This window comes from Prinia subflava, chromosome 12 (genome assembly GCF_021018805.1).
Source record: "Prinia subflava isolate CZ2003 ecotype Zambia chromosome 12, Cam_Psub_1.2, whole genome shotgun sequence".
Lineage (NCBI taxonomy): Eukaryota > Metazoa > Chordata > Aves > Passeriformes > Cisticolidae > Prinia > Prinia subflava.
This window is the reverse complement of record NC_086258.1, coordinates 11,987,195-12,003,679: the sequence shown is the minus strand read 5'-3', so window position 1 is coordinate 12,003,679 and position 16,485 is coordinate 11,987,195. Positions and strand designations below refer to the sequence as shown.

General features: G+C 57.2%; 2 protein-coding genes across 9 annotated transcripts; both read right to left on the bottom strand.

Moving 5' to 3' along the window:
* Window positions 1–62: 62 nt before the first annotated feature.
* GAA (alpha glucosidase) lies at window positions 63–5,899 on the bottom strand. Of its 2 annotated transcripts, none has more exons than XM_063409195.1 (19): window positions 5,379–5,899; window positions 5,073–5,218; window positions 4,612–4,777; window positions 4,164–4,260; window positions 3,963–4,082; window positions 3,743–3,882; window positions 3,522–3,653; window positions 3,297–3,407; window positions 3,032–3,145; window positions 2,853–2,937; window positions 2,647–2,764; window positions 2,326–2,459; window positions 2,048–2,199; window positions 1,703–1,851; window positions 1,490–1,631; window positions 1,199–1,297; window positions 871–1,035; window positions 561–713; window positions 63–346 (listed from the first exon to the last, which is right to left on the bottom strand). In XM_063409195.1, the coding sequence occupies exons 1-19, from the start codon at window positions 5,754–5,756 to the stop codon at window positions 287–289; spliced, it is 2,661 nt and encodes an 886-aa protein (XP_063265265.1). In that variant the 5' UTR covers window positions 5,757–5,899; the 3' UTR covers window positions 63–286. The 2 variants fall into 2 exon arrangements, with proteins under 2 accessions (XP_063265265.1, XP_063265267.1); XM_063409197.1 differs by having other exon boundaries at window positions 3,743–3,861.
* Window positions 5,900–6,041: 142 nt separating this feature from the next.
* CCDC40 (coiled-coil domain 40 molecular ruler complex subunit) lies at window positions 6,042–16,485 on the bottom strand. Of its 7 annotated transcripts, none has more exons than XM_063409188.1 (18): window positions 16,336–16,485; window positions 15,165–15,255; window positions 14,853–15,016; window positions 14,279–14,362; window positions 13,984–14,203; window positions 13,449–13,606; window positions 12,520–12,642; window positions 12,036–12,157; window positions 11,063–11,306; window positions 10,788–10,970; window positions 10,052–10,297; window positions 9,326–9,539; window positions 8,652–8,821; window positions 8,436–8,527; window positions 7,999–8,119; window positions 7,184–7,372; window positions 6,815–6,973; window positions 6,042–6,414 (listed from the first exon to the last, which is right to left on the bottom strand). In XM_063409188.1, exons 1-18 carry the CDS (start codon window positions 16,351–16,353, stop codon window positions 6,169–6,171), a joined length of 2,844 nt encoding a protein of 947 aa, XP_063265258.1. In that variant the 5' UTR covers window positions 16,354–16,485; the 3' UTR covers window positions 6,042–6,168. The 7 variants fall into 7 exon arrangements, with proteins under 7 accessions (XP_063265258.1, XP_063265257.1, XP_063265256.1 ...); XM_063409187.1 differs by adding an exon at window positions 15,753–15,793 and having other exon boundaries at window positions 13,984–14,362; window positions 16,336–16,408; XM_063409186.1 differs by having other exon boundaries at window positions 13,984–14,362.

Genomic DNA, 16,485 nt, shown 5'->3' with positions numbered 1-16,485 from the left:
CCCAGAGTAACCAGTTTCTTGTCTCAAAAGGCACTTGGGTCATTTTTACCCTGATTTGATGATGATGATGATGAGGTTCTCCCTGTCCCTTGGGGCTGTGCAAGGCCCCCCTCCCTCTGCCAGTCCAGTGCACACCCCTCCATGGATGCCCAGCAGCCAGAGGGAAAACAGGGCCCAGGAGTGTGGGCAGGGCAGGGCAGGGGCAGCTCTGGGTACCAGGGATGGGACGGATTTGTCCTCAGATTCCAGGGGAGCAGCGTGGCCTCTCCCTGTGGCCGACGGTGGCTCAGGACCAGGAGATCACAAACTGCTCCCACATGGGCAGTGACACAGGGACCCTCAGCACCTGAGGGGAGAAGGAAGGTGAGAGCCAGGCAGGACAGAGCCCGGGCGGGCCCTGCCCCTTGCAGAGCCAGAGCCTGGCACAGTCCTGGTCCCACAGAGCCCCCGGGAAGGGCAGCCATGGCCCGTGCTGTGCCATTGCTGGGGCCAGACCCCACCAGCCCCTCTGGGTCCCTTCCTGGCCACCACCCCTCCCTAGGGTGGCAAGAAGCACTGACCTGGGTGTCACTGCGGTAGGAGAAGTCACTCACGATGGCCCCATTGGCCAGGACTCGCCGGGGAGGGCTGGTGACACCCAGCACAGTCACAGCCTCCAGCAGGACCCCGTCGAGGTGGGCGCTGGCCCGCAGCAGCTGGCTGAGCACGGCGTCCTGGGGACAGCAGGGATGTCACCGTGTGCTCCCGGGGCTCAGCCACCCCTCGTGCACCCAGGGCTCCTCCAGGGGCCCTGCCCCACGCGCTGCCCCCCGAGCAGACACAGGTGTGCCAGGGCCAGCAGGAGCCCTGCCAGCAGCGCCCCGTGCTCACGTTCGAGGCCAGGAAGAGGATCTCGGTGTAGTCCCCCCTCTCAAAGGTCTCCCAGCTCTCCCCATCGTCCCAGAACAGGTCTCCCCTGGCGAAGCCGTCCGGGGTCAGCGCCACCACCAAGGCCATGCCCTTGCCACGGGACTGGGCAGTGCTGAACGCGGGCTCCTGGGGCACGGGGCAGGCACAGCTCGGGGCACTGCCACAGCCGTGTCCCGCCCTGCCAGGCACTGCAGCCACTGACACTGCCCTGCCAGCGGTGTGGGCACTGCCACCCTCCCGGGCTGGTCGGGCAGGTCACCATGGTGTCACCAGAGCAGAGGGGGCTCACCTGCAGGGGCAGGATGTGCCCTGCACGGACGTGGACATTGATGGTGTCCAGGGGCGCTGGCAGGAGGATCCACTGCCCTTTGCTGTGGATGGTGGAGTCCTACACGGGGACAGAGAGAGGGAAGAGCAGGCACAGGGGGCCAACAGCAGGGGGTGGGTGGGCTCAGCCCAGCGCCAGAGCCCTCCAATGGCCACCAGCAAAGGCAGGTGGGGCACGACACCCACACCCAGCCCCAGGAATGTGCACAAGGTCCCACAGCAAAGCCCCCAGAGCAGCAGCAGGAGCACTCACCCCTGCGAGGCTGTACCACGTCCCCGCCGGGAAGTAGCCGCTGACTTTGCTCTGTCCTGCCTCCAGCACGGGGGTGACGAGCAGCCCCCCGCCCCACAGGAGCTGGCGGTCCACGGCCCACGTGTTGGGGTCAGTGGGGAACCTGGGGAGGAGGGGAGGGCAGCCAGGAGATGCTGCAGCCGCCTCCCCCTGCCCCGAGGGGCTGGCACTCACTCGAGGAACAGGGGCCGTGCCACGGTCTCGCCGGCGCTGTGGGCGCGGTGGAACAGGGAGTAGAGGAAGGGCAGCAGGGAGTAGCGGAGGCGCAGGGCGCTCCTCATGGCAGCCTGGGCAGGCGGGCTGAAGGCGTAGGGCTCCTGCGGCTGCGGGGAGGGCAGAGCACGAGGGGATGCTCAGACCACGTGGGGAGGGTGCGTTTCAGGGATGCAGGATGGGCTCTCCCAGCACTGGGGGCACGCAGCCCTGTGGCTGAACCTGCCACCCTCCCCTGCTGGCAGGGCAGCCTGTGGCTCGGCCCAGAGCTCCCTGCCCCGCCGGGTGAGGGCTCCCGGGGCTCACCCGGGTGCCGTGGTCGTTGTGGTTCCGCATGAAGGGGTAGAAGGCGCCCAGCTGGGTCCAGCGCACGCACAGCTCCTCGTCCGTGTCACCCCTGAAGCCGCAGATGTCGGCACCCACCAGCGGCACCCCGAAGAGGTTGAAGAGCAGCACCTCTGCAGGGGGCACAGAGGGCATCGGGGCTCTGCAGCACCAGGGGATGGAGCCTGTGGAGGAGCCCCTGGCTGTGGGGGCAAGGGGGAAGCAGGGTGTGGGTGCAGGCCCAGCGCCCCACAGCCTACCTGGAATGGAGTAGTAGAGCTGCTCCCAGTCGCTGCCAACATCCCCTGTCCAGTGCCCGGCGTAGCGCCCGTGCCCAGCGAAGGTGGAGCGTGAGATGATGAAGGGACGCTTGCCCCGCACCCTCAGCAGAGCACTGGGAGTCGGATGGGTCTGCTCAGCATCCCCAGCCAGGGAAGGGGCTCAGGCTCCCACAGTGCCCTGTGTTACACACCAAACCCTCACCCACCACCCGATGCCTGCCCACACTGCCCACGCTGGGTCTCTCCCAGCTCTGCATCCCCCAGGACGTGTGGGAGCTGTGGCAGGAGCCCCAGGCTTACTTGTGGGAGGCGATGGCCTCGGTGAGCCCGTACAGGCTGTGCAGGTTGTAGTGAGAGGACAGGTACTGCTGGCTGGAGGCACAGATGGTCCCGGCTTGCAGGCGTCCCCCAAACACACCTGCACGGGAGAGGTGGAGCTCAGAGCCTCCCCTGGGCTCCTCCCGGCTCCCCACAGCCCTGGGCAGGGCTGGAACCCACTGCTGTACCTGGCACATAGGGGGGATGCTCCAGGTTGTTGTTGGGGCACCCGTCCTGGGAGCCCTCCACGAAGTTTGAGGGCTCGTTCATGTCCTGGGGAGGGAAGGAAAGGATGGGATGACCTCGCTGCTGCCCCGGGGCCCAGCAGAGGTGCAGGGCAGGAGCCAGGCCCAGCAGGGCCACTCACAAGCCACATGCCATCGAAGGGCACTTGTTCATGGAAGTCCTTCACCATGTCGTGCCACCACTCGTGAGTCTCTGGGTTGGTGAAGTCCGGGAAGGCCGTGGGGCCTGGCCAGACCTGCAGGAGGGAGAGCACTGGGCAGAGCCCCCAGCCCCACACACCTCCCACCTTCCACCACGGCCCCCAAACGTTTCCCTCCCACCCCTGGTGTCCTGCCCCCACAGCCCCACTCGAGCCCCGTGGGCCTGGGGCTGCTCCCCACACGCACCTTCCCGATCAGGGGCTGCCCCGTGGCGTTTCGGATGAACACCCCTCGCCTCAGGCCCTCGTCGTAGGGCCTGTAGGTGCTGGGGGGCCCCGAGCTGCTGATCCCAGCATCCTGGAAGGGCACAAAGCCAGGGCTTCACCAGCAACAGCAGGGAACAGCCAGCCCTGCCTTCCCCACCGCCCCTGGGCAGCTGAACCCCAGCGCCAGCCTGCCCGTGTAACTCACCACAATCATGATGTACCTCAGCCCGCGGCTGTGGAACTCCCGCACCATCTCCGGGTAGTCCTTGAAGCTTTTCTTGTTGAAGGTGAAATCCCTCTTGGCATCTGCATAATCCAGGTCGTTCCACTGCACGTCCTGTGGACGGAGGCGATGCTCAGGGACCCCCGTGCTGCTGTGGGACCCCCACCCCACTGCGGGCAGGCTCGGGAGCCGCCCGGCCCTACCTGGGGGAAGCGGGCTGCCGTCATGTTGGCCACGACCTGCCGGGTGATGTCGGTGGAGGAGTAGCCCCAGCGGCAGAGGTGGAAGCCCAGGCCCCAGTACGGGGGCATGAAGGGGAACCCTGGAGGGCAGAGGGTGGGTGCTGGCAGGGATGGCCCAGCCCTGTGCCACCCCAGAGCCCTGCTGTGCCCCGCTGCTCACAGCACCCTGGCAAAGCCGTACCCACGACATCCAGGTACTGCCGCACCACGCTCTTGGGGTCGGGGCCCAGGAAGATGTAGAAGTCCAGGATCCCACCCGTCGTGCGCCAGGTCAGGGCCGGGCTGGGCTGCAGGAGCACGTCTGGGGAAGCACAAGTGCCAGGGGAGGGAGCTGAGGACGGGCCAGGGCCAGGCCTGTGCCCGGCGCCTCCACGGGACTCACCCATGGCGTTGCTGTTCAGCAGAAAGACTCCGTGGGCTGAGCCATCGTCCTCCATCACCAGGTAGAAAGGGTGGGAGCCGTAGAGGTTGACGTGGGGCTGGAGTAGAGCAGGGTGTGGTGCCAGTGAGGCTCTGCTGGACCCCCACACCCACCCCACCGCCCCTGGCCCCGGTCAGGAGCACTGGCTTCAGGTGCAAACCCAGGCTTGTGGTCCCAAACGCTGTCAAGCCAGCAGAGCTCTGCCCTGAGCCCTGAATCGGCTCCCAAGCAGCACAGAGCTCTGGGGAACAAACCTGGGCCTGGGGAAAAGGGTCTCAAGGGCTTGCCAAGGCCCAGAGCTGCACCAGCACACACACATCTCCCCAGCCCCGACAAGATATGAGAGGCCGCAGGGCCGCCCCCAGGAGCACAGATGGATGTGTCCCTTTCCCTCGGCCCCGCTCCCTACCGTGGGTGCCATGTCCCGGTTCCAGAGGGTGACCCTGGTCCACGCTGTGTCGAGGAACAGCGGGGTCAGGTGCTCCCCCAGCCCCGAAATGAAACGGGAGGGCAGCGAGGTGGAGATCTGCAGGAACTGGTCTGTGAAGAAGAGGGGCGCAACCGTGGTGTTCAACCTGCGGGGAGAAAGGGACACTCCTGCAAAGAGCTGGGCGGGAGGCACCGAGCTGGGGCACCAGTGCCGGGCAGGGACACGGATGCTCAACACCACATGAAATAAAAACAAGTTTCGGCTGAGCTCTGGGATTCCTGGTTCCCTGCCCAGCCACTGGACTGCAGAGGGAGTCAAAGCAGAGCCCCACAGCCGTGGACAGCGCCCCGGTGGTGTCAGCAGTGTCGCAGGTGCGCAGCAGTGTCCCTGCACCCGCGGGGCTGTGCCAGAGCGAGGGGACGCGGGGCAGAGGCACTCACAGCACTGTCCCGCCGCGCTGCCGGCACACCACGAGCCCGAACGGGTCCCGGCTGACCTGCAGCCCGTACAGCGTGGACGGGGCTCGGCCTCGCACCCGCGGCGTGGCCAGCGGCACCTCATAACGCTGGCGGGCCGCGTCCCGGAGCTGCGGGGAGAGAGCGCTCAGCGGGGCACCGGGCACCGGGCAGCGGGCACCGAGCACCGAGCACCGGGCACAGGGCACCGGGCACAGGGCACAGGGCACCGAGCACCGGGCACAGGGCACCGGGCACCGGGCACCGAGCACCGGGCGGGCCGGGGCGCACCGTGAAGCGCAGGCGGGCCGGGGTCTCCAGCGCCAGCTCCAGCCGCACGGTGTCCACCGCGGCCGGCAGGAAGGCGGCGGCCACGCGGCGCAGCAGGGCGGAGAAGCCGCTCTCGGTGGCCGTCAGGTTCTCGGCGCGGTAGCTGCGGTAGCCGCGGGGGAAGAAGCACCAGGGCGGGCCGGGGCCGCTGCGGGGCCCGGGCCCGGGGCTGTAGCAGCAGCCCCGCGCCTCGCAGCCCGCCCGCGACAGGAGCCGCTCGGGGCCGCAGTCGAAGCGTTCTCCCGGGGACACCTCGCAGGCGGCGGCGCCGGGGCCCCGAGCCGCGGCCGGGACCAGCAGCGCCAGCAGCGCGGCCGCCACCGCCGGGCCCGGCCCCATGCCCGGCCTGCGCCTCCCGGCACCGGCACCGGCACCGGCTCCGAGCGGCCGCTTCCCCGCCCCGGAGCCGCCCGGCCCCGCTGCTGCCGCGGCTCGGCGAGAACCGGAGCCAGAGCGGGGCTGGGCCGCCCCCGCCGCGGGAAGCCGGGGCTGCACCGGCCCCGGGGCGGGGACGGAGGAGGGCCCGGGACAGGCTGGGAGCAGCGAAAGCGAAACGTAAACAGAAACAGAGCGAGAGAATTGCAATGGCACGGCCTAAATAAACATTATACCCGACAGAGTAAATGTTATACCCCGCCTTATTTATTTATTTACAAAATCGGGAGCCTGTGGAAGAAAATAAAAGATACTACACATATTTTGAGCCTGCAGAAGAATATAAAAGATACTACATGTATTTTCTATGTTTCTGTCAGGCTTCCTGCAACCCGAGCTTGGATCTCAAGCAGCGGCTGAGCCACTGCAGAGCCCTTTGGTGCTGGGGCTGCTCCTCCCGGATCTGCTGCACGATTGTCTGAATGGTCTGCAGCCGAGCCTGCAGTTTCTCCTGCTGGTCCATGCAGGCCTCTTCACTGTGGCACAGGGTCTTGTACTTCCCTGCCTTCAGTGCCTGCAGCTGCTTCTGGTGTGCCTGGTGGGCCACAAGCTTCAGCAGGTTCTGAGGAAAGCAAAAAAGAGGGGCTGAGACAGCAGAAAAAGCACGAGTGGGAATTGTGTCAGGGGCTGTGACCATCACGTGGGACACGGGAAGGACAGTGCTGTGAATTCCCCACCATAACAGCCAAACAGCACCCCAGCCCCAGTGCTGGAGGGGTACAGATACCACAGAATTCCATAAACCAGAGAAATTCCCACATACATGAGGCAACCCCTGCCAGGACAGGGGTTCAATATGTCAGGCTGGCTCTCGGTGAGCCCCCAGAAGGTGCTCAGTTCACGTGCTGCTGGAACACCACACTGAGCACACCCCGTTCGGGACGGTGCAGGGACAGAGCCGCAGCAGAGGAAGCAGCAGGCTCTGTCTGGCTCACGGGCTGGAAGGGGGTGGATGTGCTCACCCATCGTTTCTCGTTCTGAAGACATTCCATGTCCAAGCTGAGGCTGTCAGTGTCAGCCTGGAGATGGCAGAATTCCTTCTTCTTTTCTGAAAAGGTGTCACTGAGGGACTCCTGCATGGTCTCCAGCTCCTGCATGGTTTGGTTGCATTCATAAATGTTCTAGTAAACGGAAGAGAAGGAAATGGCAGATTTCAGCTCTCCAGTTCAGCTGCATTCCCAACCATCCTCCCAGAACTCGCTTTTGGGGGATTTTCAGTGAATGATTTTCAAAGCCTGCCCCTGTGCACGGGCACTCCTGTGCTCACTGCTGCCCTCCCCAAGGCCAACCCCAGCTGTGTGAGCTCCTGCAGCCCCACCTTCCTTGCTCACCTCCTGGGTTTCCCTGATCTTCTTCTTCAGCTCCTCTTTCTTGCTTTGGAAGTCAGTCTTGGTGCTGTGTTTCTTATCCAGTTTGCTCTGAGCCTCTGCCCAATTTGTTATTGTCTCTCTGTGAGAAACACACGCCTCCATCGCCCGCATCAACATCTCCTGCTGCTTCAGCAGCTGCCCATAGCGGACCTGCCAAGACAAAACCAGCCTAAAATACCAAATGTTTACCAATAGCACCAAGGGAAGCTGTCTGGGTGGCACAGCCCACCAGCATAAACCAGATACAGGAGTGTGACAGGAGTGCCTGCATGCCACATTTGGTGCAAGGCCAAACCTGGTTTGCTGTGTGTGGATCTGGAAGGCAGAGGCCTGGGCTATCAACTTGTCTACACCAATATTCCAAATGTTAGTCTGAACCTCATTAGCAAGAGCAGAAGCAGAAAAGCAGAAGCATCCTGAGAATGAAGGGGACGAGCTGCTCTGCCAGGAGAGGGAACACTTCCCTAAACTAGTGATTAAAGTGATGCAATATTTAGTAAACAACATTGCACATAAATCAGTGGCAGACATACTGCAATTTAAATAGATTTCTTGGGAGTATCCAGATTCTGCTGAGGCTGGCACAGTGAACACAGGCTGTGTGGGCTGGATGTGCTCAGTTCAGTTGAGCTGCAGGGGGTTTAGAGTTACACCCTGGGCCTTGAAGATGCCACTTCTCCAGCCTGTTTCTCAACTCCTGCCTCATGTTTCAGCCACTCCAAGGATGAGTAAGTTGGGTGGCTTCCCCTCCTCAGCCCCCTTTTCCAGTGCCTTACTTGCATCCTCCGGATCTCTGTTTTCATGTCGTGGATTTCGCCTTGTTCTAACAGAGCATCTGTTGCTTCCCGCATCTCTTTTGCCAGCTGGATCTTTTTCTCCCACAGCAGGATCTGATGCCTTCAGAGAAGAAAGGGGAAGGAGAGGGAAAGCTAGACCCCAAATTACCTGCCCAGTGCAGTACACTCACTGCCAGTTGCTGGCAGTCTTCCCATGTGGATCTTGGCAGTGTCCAGCTCACACTGCTGGAACTGTTAAAGCCAACATCCTCCCAGCTCCTGCTGGCCCCAGAGACTGCTGAAACACCTTCCAGTTTCTGTGTTCCAAACATCCACCCCCTTCTCCAGAAACACATTTGCTGGTGCCAGGTTTGGTGTCTGGAGGAGAACTGGAACATGGACACAGTCACACAGGACTGTGGCACTCTGGTACCTACTCTGCTTCTACCAGGCTGTTCAGGAGCCTTTCCTTCTCCTCAGTCAGTTGACTTTGCCTCTCCTGCATCTCCACGGATTCTTTTTCTGATGCCTAGGTTTGGGAAGACAAAACAATACAGTGTTGTCAGGCTGAGAGGGTTTTCCAGGATCACTGTTTGCCTCTGATCTGCATGGGAGGCTGAGACCTGGGAAGGAGGTGCCAGGTGCCCCAGTACCTTGAGAGACTGCAGAAATTCATTCTCTGTGACAAGTTTGCCATTCTGCAGCTCCTCAACGCTGCTGTTGTTCTTTTTGATCAACGTGTTCAACTTTATCAAGTCATTTGACATGTTCTTCATGTGCCGTTCCACGTCCTTCTGCTCTTTTATTTCCTGCTGGATTTCATCTATGGGTGAACAGAAAAAAGTCTTAGAATTCCCCTGAGCACTGGGTTGAACACAGACAAGGTGTGACAAGCAGCTATCAGAGCTGGCAACACCTCAGGCAGAGCCACCCGTGTCCCATGAGTCCAGCCAAAATGATTTTCCACAAGCTCAAAAACCAAAAACAAAAAAAGGTTTTGAAGGCAACTCCTGTGGAAAAAAAAAGTTGGATTTGGCCAAGGAAAGTGCAGTCATTGGTGGGGACATTTACCTACCCACTACTTGCAAGCTTTATCTAACAAGTGTAACAGGTGACATTGTCACTTGGGGTCCAACTGGCAGAAGAAGGATCAATCCTTACAGCAATAACAATGTGCAGTCAGTGCCTGGGCTGTTGCTATTCCTGCTCACACACAGCCAGGAGCCCTCTTTGGGGCAGGCCCAGCTTTTCCCATCTGTAACCCTCCACTCCCTGTTCCCTCCCTTCGCAGGTGAACGTTTTGAGGAGGAGTCAGGCAGTGACGAACTTTCGAGGCGCAGTTTCCTCTGCTGCATGATGATGATCTGCTGCTGGAGCGTGGCCAGGGAGGTGATCTGTTCCTCCCGCTCCCGTGTCAGCCTGACCAGCTCCTTCTGCTCACTGAGCCAGTGCTTCTGCAACGCCATCGCCTCGGAATTGCGTTCCTCTATCTCTCTGGTCAGCTGGTTGATCTCAATCTCCAGTGGTCCCAGTTCTTGCCCCTGTACAAGAGCAAAGTTTGGGATAAGTCAGGCAGAAGCTGCCCAGGTTGTTTACAGCATCTGGGCATTCCAAAGTCTGCAGAGGATGTGCCATAGGACTCATCTCCCCATGGGCATCCACAAGGTCTTACAGATCTGGGAGTCATCCCAACAGGGCCAACCCTCAAACAACTGAAATCTCACTGCCTGCCCGGTTCTCCTCTCCTCAGTGTCTGCAGATTTTTCCAACAAGATCCTGTTTACTCACTGATGCCATTTGACATTTTCATCAGGGACAGGCAGGTCCCTGCAGGGATCTGTGCCAGGCACACCCTCATTTCACAATTGCCTTCACTGCATTATGAACGGATAAACATAAACACCTGCATTTACCAAGGCAGCCTTTAAACTACAGTGTTGATCCCTGAAAGTTTGAACTACCCAACACTTAACACAGTTACACTGATCAGGGGCATCTGTGGCCACCGCAAAGAATAAAATCCAAATTGGGACTGAAACACAGAAGTACCTACCCCCTGCTGAGAAAGAAGCATCTCCAGCTTCTTGTTGTACAGGCAGATGATCCCTCCTTTCCTGTCAGCCAGGAGCCTGGACTTTGCAATCTCATTCTCCTGGCAGGTGATCATTTCATTCATATTTTTTATTTCATTGTCCACTTCACAGAGAGTTTTTTGGTGAACTGTCAGCCTGCAGCTGGTATTAGTTGCATTCAGAATAATCTGGGCCACATCGTTCTCAACCTTGTAAAAATGCAGCTCCTGGGAATATCAAGAGAAAAAACACATCACTGTCCCCAACAGCCCCTTGTGGAGGTGTAATGCCACTTGTCCCAGCACAGGAGTCAGAGGATTGAGGTTCTACTCCCAGGTCTGTACTACAAGCCATAAGCTACTTACCCTCTGTGTACCTTTGCTTCTCCATCAATTGACAGGTAATAATTAATAATTAAATAAACAATAATTAAAGAGGTAACCTACCTCTCCTATACAGCTGTTGAAAAGCATTAAGAAGCCTAAACATTCCAAAAACCTTCAAGAGACCTCACTCATCCCTTCAGCCACAGTACCACGACATCCCTGGGTCGTCCCTTCTGCAGCACCCCTGGCACCCCTCACCCAGACTGGAGGGACAAACTCAGCAGAGCTTCAGTGCAGACCAGGAACCACAGCAAAGTCACTGACAAGCCCTGCTGGGGACCCCTTGCTCCAGTGGCTCCTTCCCTGCCCTCCCAGGCGGGGGTTGCCATACCAGGTCGCTTTTTCTGTTCCGAAGTTTTTCAGCCAGCTGGGAGAAGTGCTTTGCAGCTTTGCTGGATATCTTCTGGTCCTGAAGCTTTGCCATGATCTCACTCTCCAGCTGCTCTTTGGCATAAGTTCCCTTCTCTATGCCCCTCCTGATGGACAGCAGCTCATTCTGGTGAGCAGCCCGGTCCTAAGGGGTTGGAAGACAGAGACAGGATCACTACAACTGTTTGAGGAAGGGAAGGTATTCCAAAGGATTCATCTTCCACCACCTCCCCTCACCATCTTGGTCCTGCTGAGGGCCTGCTCTGTCTCCTGGAGAACACGAGTGTAGGTGCCAGTCTGCACCTGCAGGGCCTCCTGCTCCAGCAGGCACTGGGCAATCATTTTCCTTGTCACACTGGCATCGTTCTGGGACCGGTTCAGGAGGCTGACAAGGTTCTCATTCTTCTCCTCCTCTTTCCTGATGGACTTCCCACAGTCATGGATGTCCCCTTCTAGGGACTTGAGGTCACGTCTGTAGTTGCTGGAGGGGCAAAGAGGATGGAAAGTCATCACAGGATGGGTGCTGAACAGCCACCCACAAATTCCTCTTTTCCAACATGTTATTGCAGCAGTAACTGGCCAAGAAGAAAGATGTTTGTAAGGGCTCAGCTGCTGTGACAGTGCACAGTCAGCAGGAGATGGATGGAAGCATTAAGATTTAAAAGTAAATGTGTGTAGGAAAATTGATTCCTTCTTTCAGTACTGTCCCAGCCCCCATTCCAACCAGGATGTCAACATATAAAAGCAGATTGTTTGTTCTCAGAGAATCAGTCAAGCTTAAGGCTCATGAGCAAATAAACACTTCCTCTGGCAGTAACAGGTAGGTTTTCCTGAACATTTCCAAAGGCCTCACAAAACCCTGATAATGAGAGATAAACCCTTCCTGACATCCAACTCTTTGGAGTAAGAGATGTTGCAAAGGTAAAGGAACTCTTTTAAAGGAACAAAATATGATCTTAAAAACTCTAAACAGCTTCAAGAACCCCCCACATTCCGAGGAAGAGATGTGGTTAGGATAAAGAAAACAGAAACAAAGAAATGTTCTTCTTATCCTTTAAATTTATTATGTACTTTAGAGCAGGAAACTTGTTCTGCCTGACATGCCCTGCCCACACAGTGCTAAACCCCTCAGGAGACACACTGGAATCCCCTTCTGGAATCCCTCCTGCCCAAACCTGAGGTGTTCTCAGGGTCTGGTGCCAGACCTCACCTCAGCAGCTCCTGAGTGACAACATAGGCCTCGTCCCTCTGCTTCACTCCAGCCAAGCTGACGTTCCAGTGGCCCATCAGCTTCTTTTTCTCCATGTTAATAGCCTGGATCTCCAGATCAGCCTGGGGAACAGAGAGATGGCAGATAGGATGAATCTACACTGTGCTGAAACAACAAATCTGTGTTACAACACAATTTTTTTCTCTTCTTGTTCATAATGGGCTGAGCAGGATCAGCTTCAACTCTGTGTCTGGGTAATTTCTCAGCAGCCCACAGAGCACAGGTCTGCAAGGCAAAACTGCTGAGAAGGGCAGGAGGAAGTGATTTACAGGCACTTCTGAAGGACAAAGGAAAAGAAAAAAAAGTCCTCATTCTTCCAAACAGGAACAAACTGTGAAACTCTGTCCCACATTGTGCACACCACGTGAGCACGGGCCAAAGGGGTCAGGGAAATATTAACCACAAGGGACAAGTCCCCTCCTACCTCACTGACTGCCTGCCGGGTCACTTTTGTGTCCTCTGCCTGGGCCACAAGCTGAGCTTCAAACAGAGCAATTTGTTCCTGGAGCTGGTAGATTCTGCTTGTTAACTGGTCCAGGAAAAGGTCCTACAGAGCCAGAGCCAAACAGTCCAGAGTCATGGAATGTCAGTCTAAACCAACTGTATCCTACAAGAATAATACCAGCTAGAAAGGGAATTAAAACTGGATTAGTTCTGAGTCCCACTGAAACTTTCCCATTCATGCACAAATGGCTCACGAGTGCAGCAGGGATGACTTGCAGCAGCATGAAACCTTTGCTGACTGTTTATTATTCCAGCTACAGCAGTAAACTGATAGGTCAGCTCTGAAACCACATTCCCTCCTGTCAGCACTGAGGCCTCCTGCCCAGCTACTGGGAATCTTAATAATGCATATCTGAAAACCCTTTGTTAAAAGCCTCCTAAACCCACTGTGTTTCAACAGTGTGCATGGAACCGTGCACGAGCAGAACCCCGTGGATTGTGTCCTGGGAGGCAGCAGAGGGAGCTCCAGCACCGACCGGCTCCGCTCATTCCCAAAGTTCACTTTCCATTGTGAAATTCACATTGTGGTTCAGAGTTATCCTCAAGACCTGTACACATGATATTTCTTCTAAATATCCTCCTTCCCCTACACCCCATCTCCTTGAGTGAAGAGTGATTTACTGTCGTAAGGCTTGCAAACCCTCTGGGCAGTGCATGTTGCTGTCTGGGGGCAGGCAGGGCTTCTCCTTTCCAGAAAAGCCTTTCAATTTTTTTTCAGTTATTTGAGAAAAATATCCCCACTCATCTTCCACGATTCATCATTCTAGTCTTCCTCCTGACAAGGTGGCACATCCTCCAAGACTGCTGGCACCTGCATTTATTTCTTTCACAGACAGTTTTCCTTGGTACCTGTTTTTGCTTCTCCACCTCAGCCTGGATCCTCTCTGCCTCAGCCTTCTTTGCTGACTGTTTCATCAGCAGAAGCCTGTGATGCATGTCCTGGCCCATGTTCTGCACGTAGAAGAGCTCCAAGGCCAGGTTTTCAACCTTGGTCTGCATTGCAGAAACTGGGGGGATGAGAGGGCAAACAGTTACAGAGAGCTTTGTTTGTAGGGCACACCTTAAACAGAGATAAAAGAGAAAGAAATACAAAAGCTCCCAAAGCAAAACCTCTCACACATCAGCTAAACCAGCCCTCCCCAGCACACATATTTACATCAGCTTTGGAGCACAGCTCCACAAGCAAAGCTAAAGATCCTGACAAGCCCTTCCTGCATTCCCAGCTCTTAGAATTCCAGGAGTACCTGTGAAACTTTTCAGTGAGCACATTATTCCTGATTAATTATTTTGCCATATTTTTCAATCCAGTGCTTGACTTAATTTCCAATTAATTTCTCCATGCAGCCCTAGAATTGGGAAACACTGCCAGGGCTGCCTTAGTCACCTTTCTTGCGTTCATCCTCTGTGTTGTGACACATTTCCTTGTGAGCACCCCTGAGGCCCTGCAGCTCCTCCTCCTGCTGCTGCCGCGCCGCGGCCGCCTGCGAGCAGCGCTCGTGGCTCTTCTGCAGTTCCACCTCCAGCTGCCCCAGCTGCTGCTGGGCCCCGTAAAGGATCACCCCCAGCTCTTCCCTCTGCTCCCTGCTGGTCTTCATTGCTGTCCTCTGCAGACAAAAGGGAGGGAGCTGTCCCCAGCAGCTCAGGGAGCGGCTGTGGGAAGGCAGGGAGAGGCTGTGTACCAGCTCACGGAGCTCCAGGTTCACTTGTTCTATCTGCTTGGTGAGGTAATTCTTCAGGGCAGCCTGGAATCTTGTCATCAGGGGCTGTAAAGGAGGACAGTGTTAATAAGCTTTAACATATCTGTGTAAGTGGATTATGAAGAAGCCTCACAGCTACGTCCCCCACCCAATAAAACATCTTATTTCTGCCACAGACACTTGTGTGCTTATTTTAGCTACACTCACTGTAGCAAGTGAGAGATGTTATACAGTGGGTATTTGCTGATGCCAAAAAGTGAGAATATTTGAAAATCAGAACCATGCCAGAGGAGCTACAACTGAGAACCCACCCCCTCACTCTTGCTGAAAGGCCTTCTCTTTCAGGGGCACTGAAGGGATCAGATTTACCCACTGCATTGTTCCCTTCTGCACCTGCAGCTCTGGGGTGACACAGCCACCAGTTAATACTTTGGCAAAACTGATTTTCACACGTGCAGCTGAACAGCTGAGCCACTGCTTACAGCTCACCTCACACGTTTCAGAGAAACACAAACACCAGCTCTGCAAAGAGCAGCAAGATTTGGAGACTTCTCACATGTTCTGGGTCCAAGACAACCACTTCTGTTTCTTCTGCTGCTTTCCTCCTGCTTTTCCTTCTCTCCTGTTCCCCAGCTGCCTTTTGCCCTCCTTGGCTGCCATGATCCCTGGGGAGCTCCAAGCTCGGCTCTGCATGCTGAGAACTGCGTTGTCCTTTGCTCTCTGGACCCCACCCCAGCACAAAAAAGGAGAAAGATAGAGCAGTAGGATTAGATTTCATAGCATTGTACCCCTGGTTGGATTAACAATGAACAGAAGGGGAGAAAACCAGAGCTGTGCTTGAGAGATGTTGCAAAGGCCCTGGGGGTACCTGGCTCTGTGCCTGTGGCCGGCTCTGCTGCAGGTGCTCCTGGGGGAAGGGGAGAGGCTCCTCCATCTGGAGGTGGCTGCTCCATGTCACCCTGTTCAGGAGGACAAATGTCTGTCACACTCGGCATTACCTGGGAAATCTCGGGCGATTTTTGCTGGAACACAAAACCCACCACCTTTTCCATCTAACTCTATTTACCCCTAAACATTGCTCATTTTGTCACGGGACATGAACAAGGCAAAAGGGCCTGGCTCTAAAGCCAGCACAGAGACATTCCCAAAATATAGTGACAGTGTCCCACTTCTGCAGGCCCCACGAACAGCTCCACAGGCAGACTTCTCCTTCTGCAGGGGCAGTGGCTGCTCCTCCAGAGGAACAGACTCCATTCCCTGCTGCCATGGCCTGGCACACAGCACAGGCAGAAAGCACAGCAGCACATTGCCATTTGCATTTAATTTTAATATTATGCTATTTTTTACCACAGGGTGCAGAAGTTTAATTTAGATGTTTAATCTCAATTGCAAAAATAATCACCCAGCGAGCACCGAGATCATAAAGAACCAGACAAAACTTCTCCACACCACTTACAGTTTCACCTGCTTCTGGTTCGCATCTATTTAAAAAAAGTCCTTTAAATAAAAAAGATTTATTATAGAAATTCTTCCAGCTAGCACAACATGTAGCCAAATCTTTCTTCTTTCTTCTTTCTTTTTAAGGAGAGGGTGAGCAGCAGGACGGGGCACCGGGAGGTACCGGGACGTGCTGGACGGTACCGGGCACGGTAGGGGACGGGCAGTGCCGGGCAGTGCTGGAGGGGACGGAACCGGGACGGGACGGGCGATCCCGGGCGCGGAGGGGCGGACGGACAGTCCCGGGACGGGCGGTACTGGGGAGGGGAGGGACGGGACGGGACGGGACGGGACGGGACGGGACGGGATGGGATGGCATGGGGTGGGATGGGATGGGATGGGGTGGGATGGGATGGGATGGGGTGGGATGGGATGGGAGGGGATGGGACGGGACGGGACGGGACGGGATGGGATGGGACGGGACGGGACGGGACGGGACGGGACGGGATGGGATGGGATGGGATGGGGTGGCACGGTGCGGGCCGGAGCAGCCCCGGGCGGGCAGTACCGGGCAGTACCGGCCCGGCCCGGCCCCGACTCACCCGCGGCGGCTCCGCCATGTTCCCGTTGCCAGGCAACGCATCAACACCCGCTCACGTGACCGCCGGGCCGCACCACCGCGGCCCGCGGGGGGGGACGGGGGGCTCGGCCCGCACCATCCCCGGCGCGCGGGGGGGCTCGGGCCACGCTCC

Excerpts from the sequence above, each read along its gene's own strand:
- CCDC40 (XM_063409184.1), bottom strand. The coding sequence starts at position 15,348 with ATGGAAAAGGTGGTGGGTTTTGTGTTCCAGCAAAAATCGCCCGAGATT. Across the intron at positions 12,643-13,448 it reads AGGTGGAGAAGCAAAAACAG|GACCTTTTCCTGGACCAGTT; the intron begins GTACCAAGGAAA and ends CTGGCTCTGTAG. Across the intron at positions 12,158-12,519 it reads CCCGGCAGGCAGTCAGTGAG|GCTGATCTGGAGATCCAGGC; the intron begins GTAGGAGGGGAC and ends TCTGTTCCCCAG.
- GAA (XM_063409195.1), bottom strand. The coding sequence starts at position 5,756 with ATGGGGCCGGGCCCGGCGGTGGCGGCCGCGCTGCTGGCGCTGCTGGTC. Across the intron at positions 1,298-1,489 it reads CGTGGTACAGCCTCGCAGGG|GACTCCACCATCCACAGCAA; the intron begins GTGAGTGCTCCT and ends GTCCCCGTGTAG. Across the intron at positions 347-560 it reads CCTACCGCAGTGACACCCAG|GTGCTGAGGGTCCCTGTGTC; the intron begins GTCAGTGCTTCT and ends TTCTCCCCTCAG.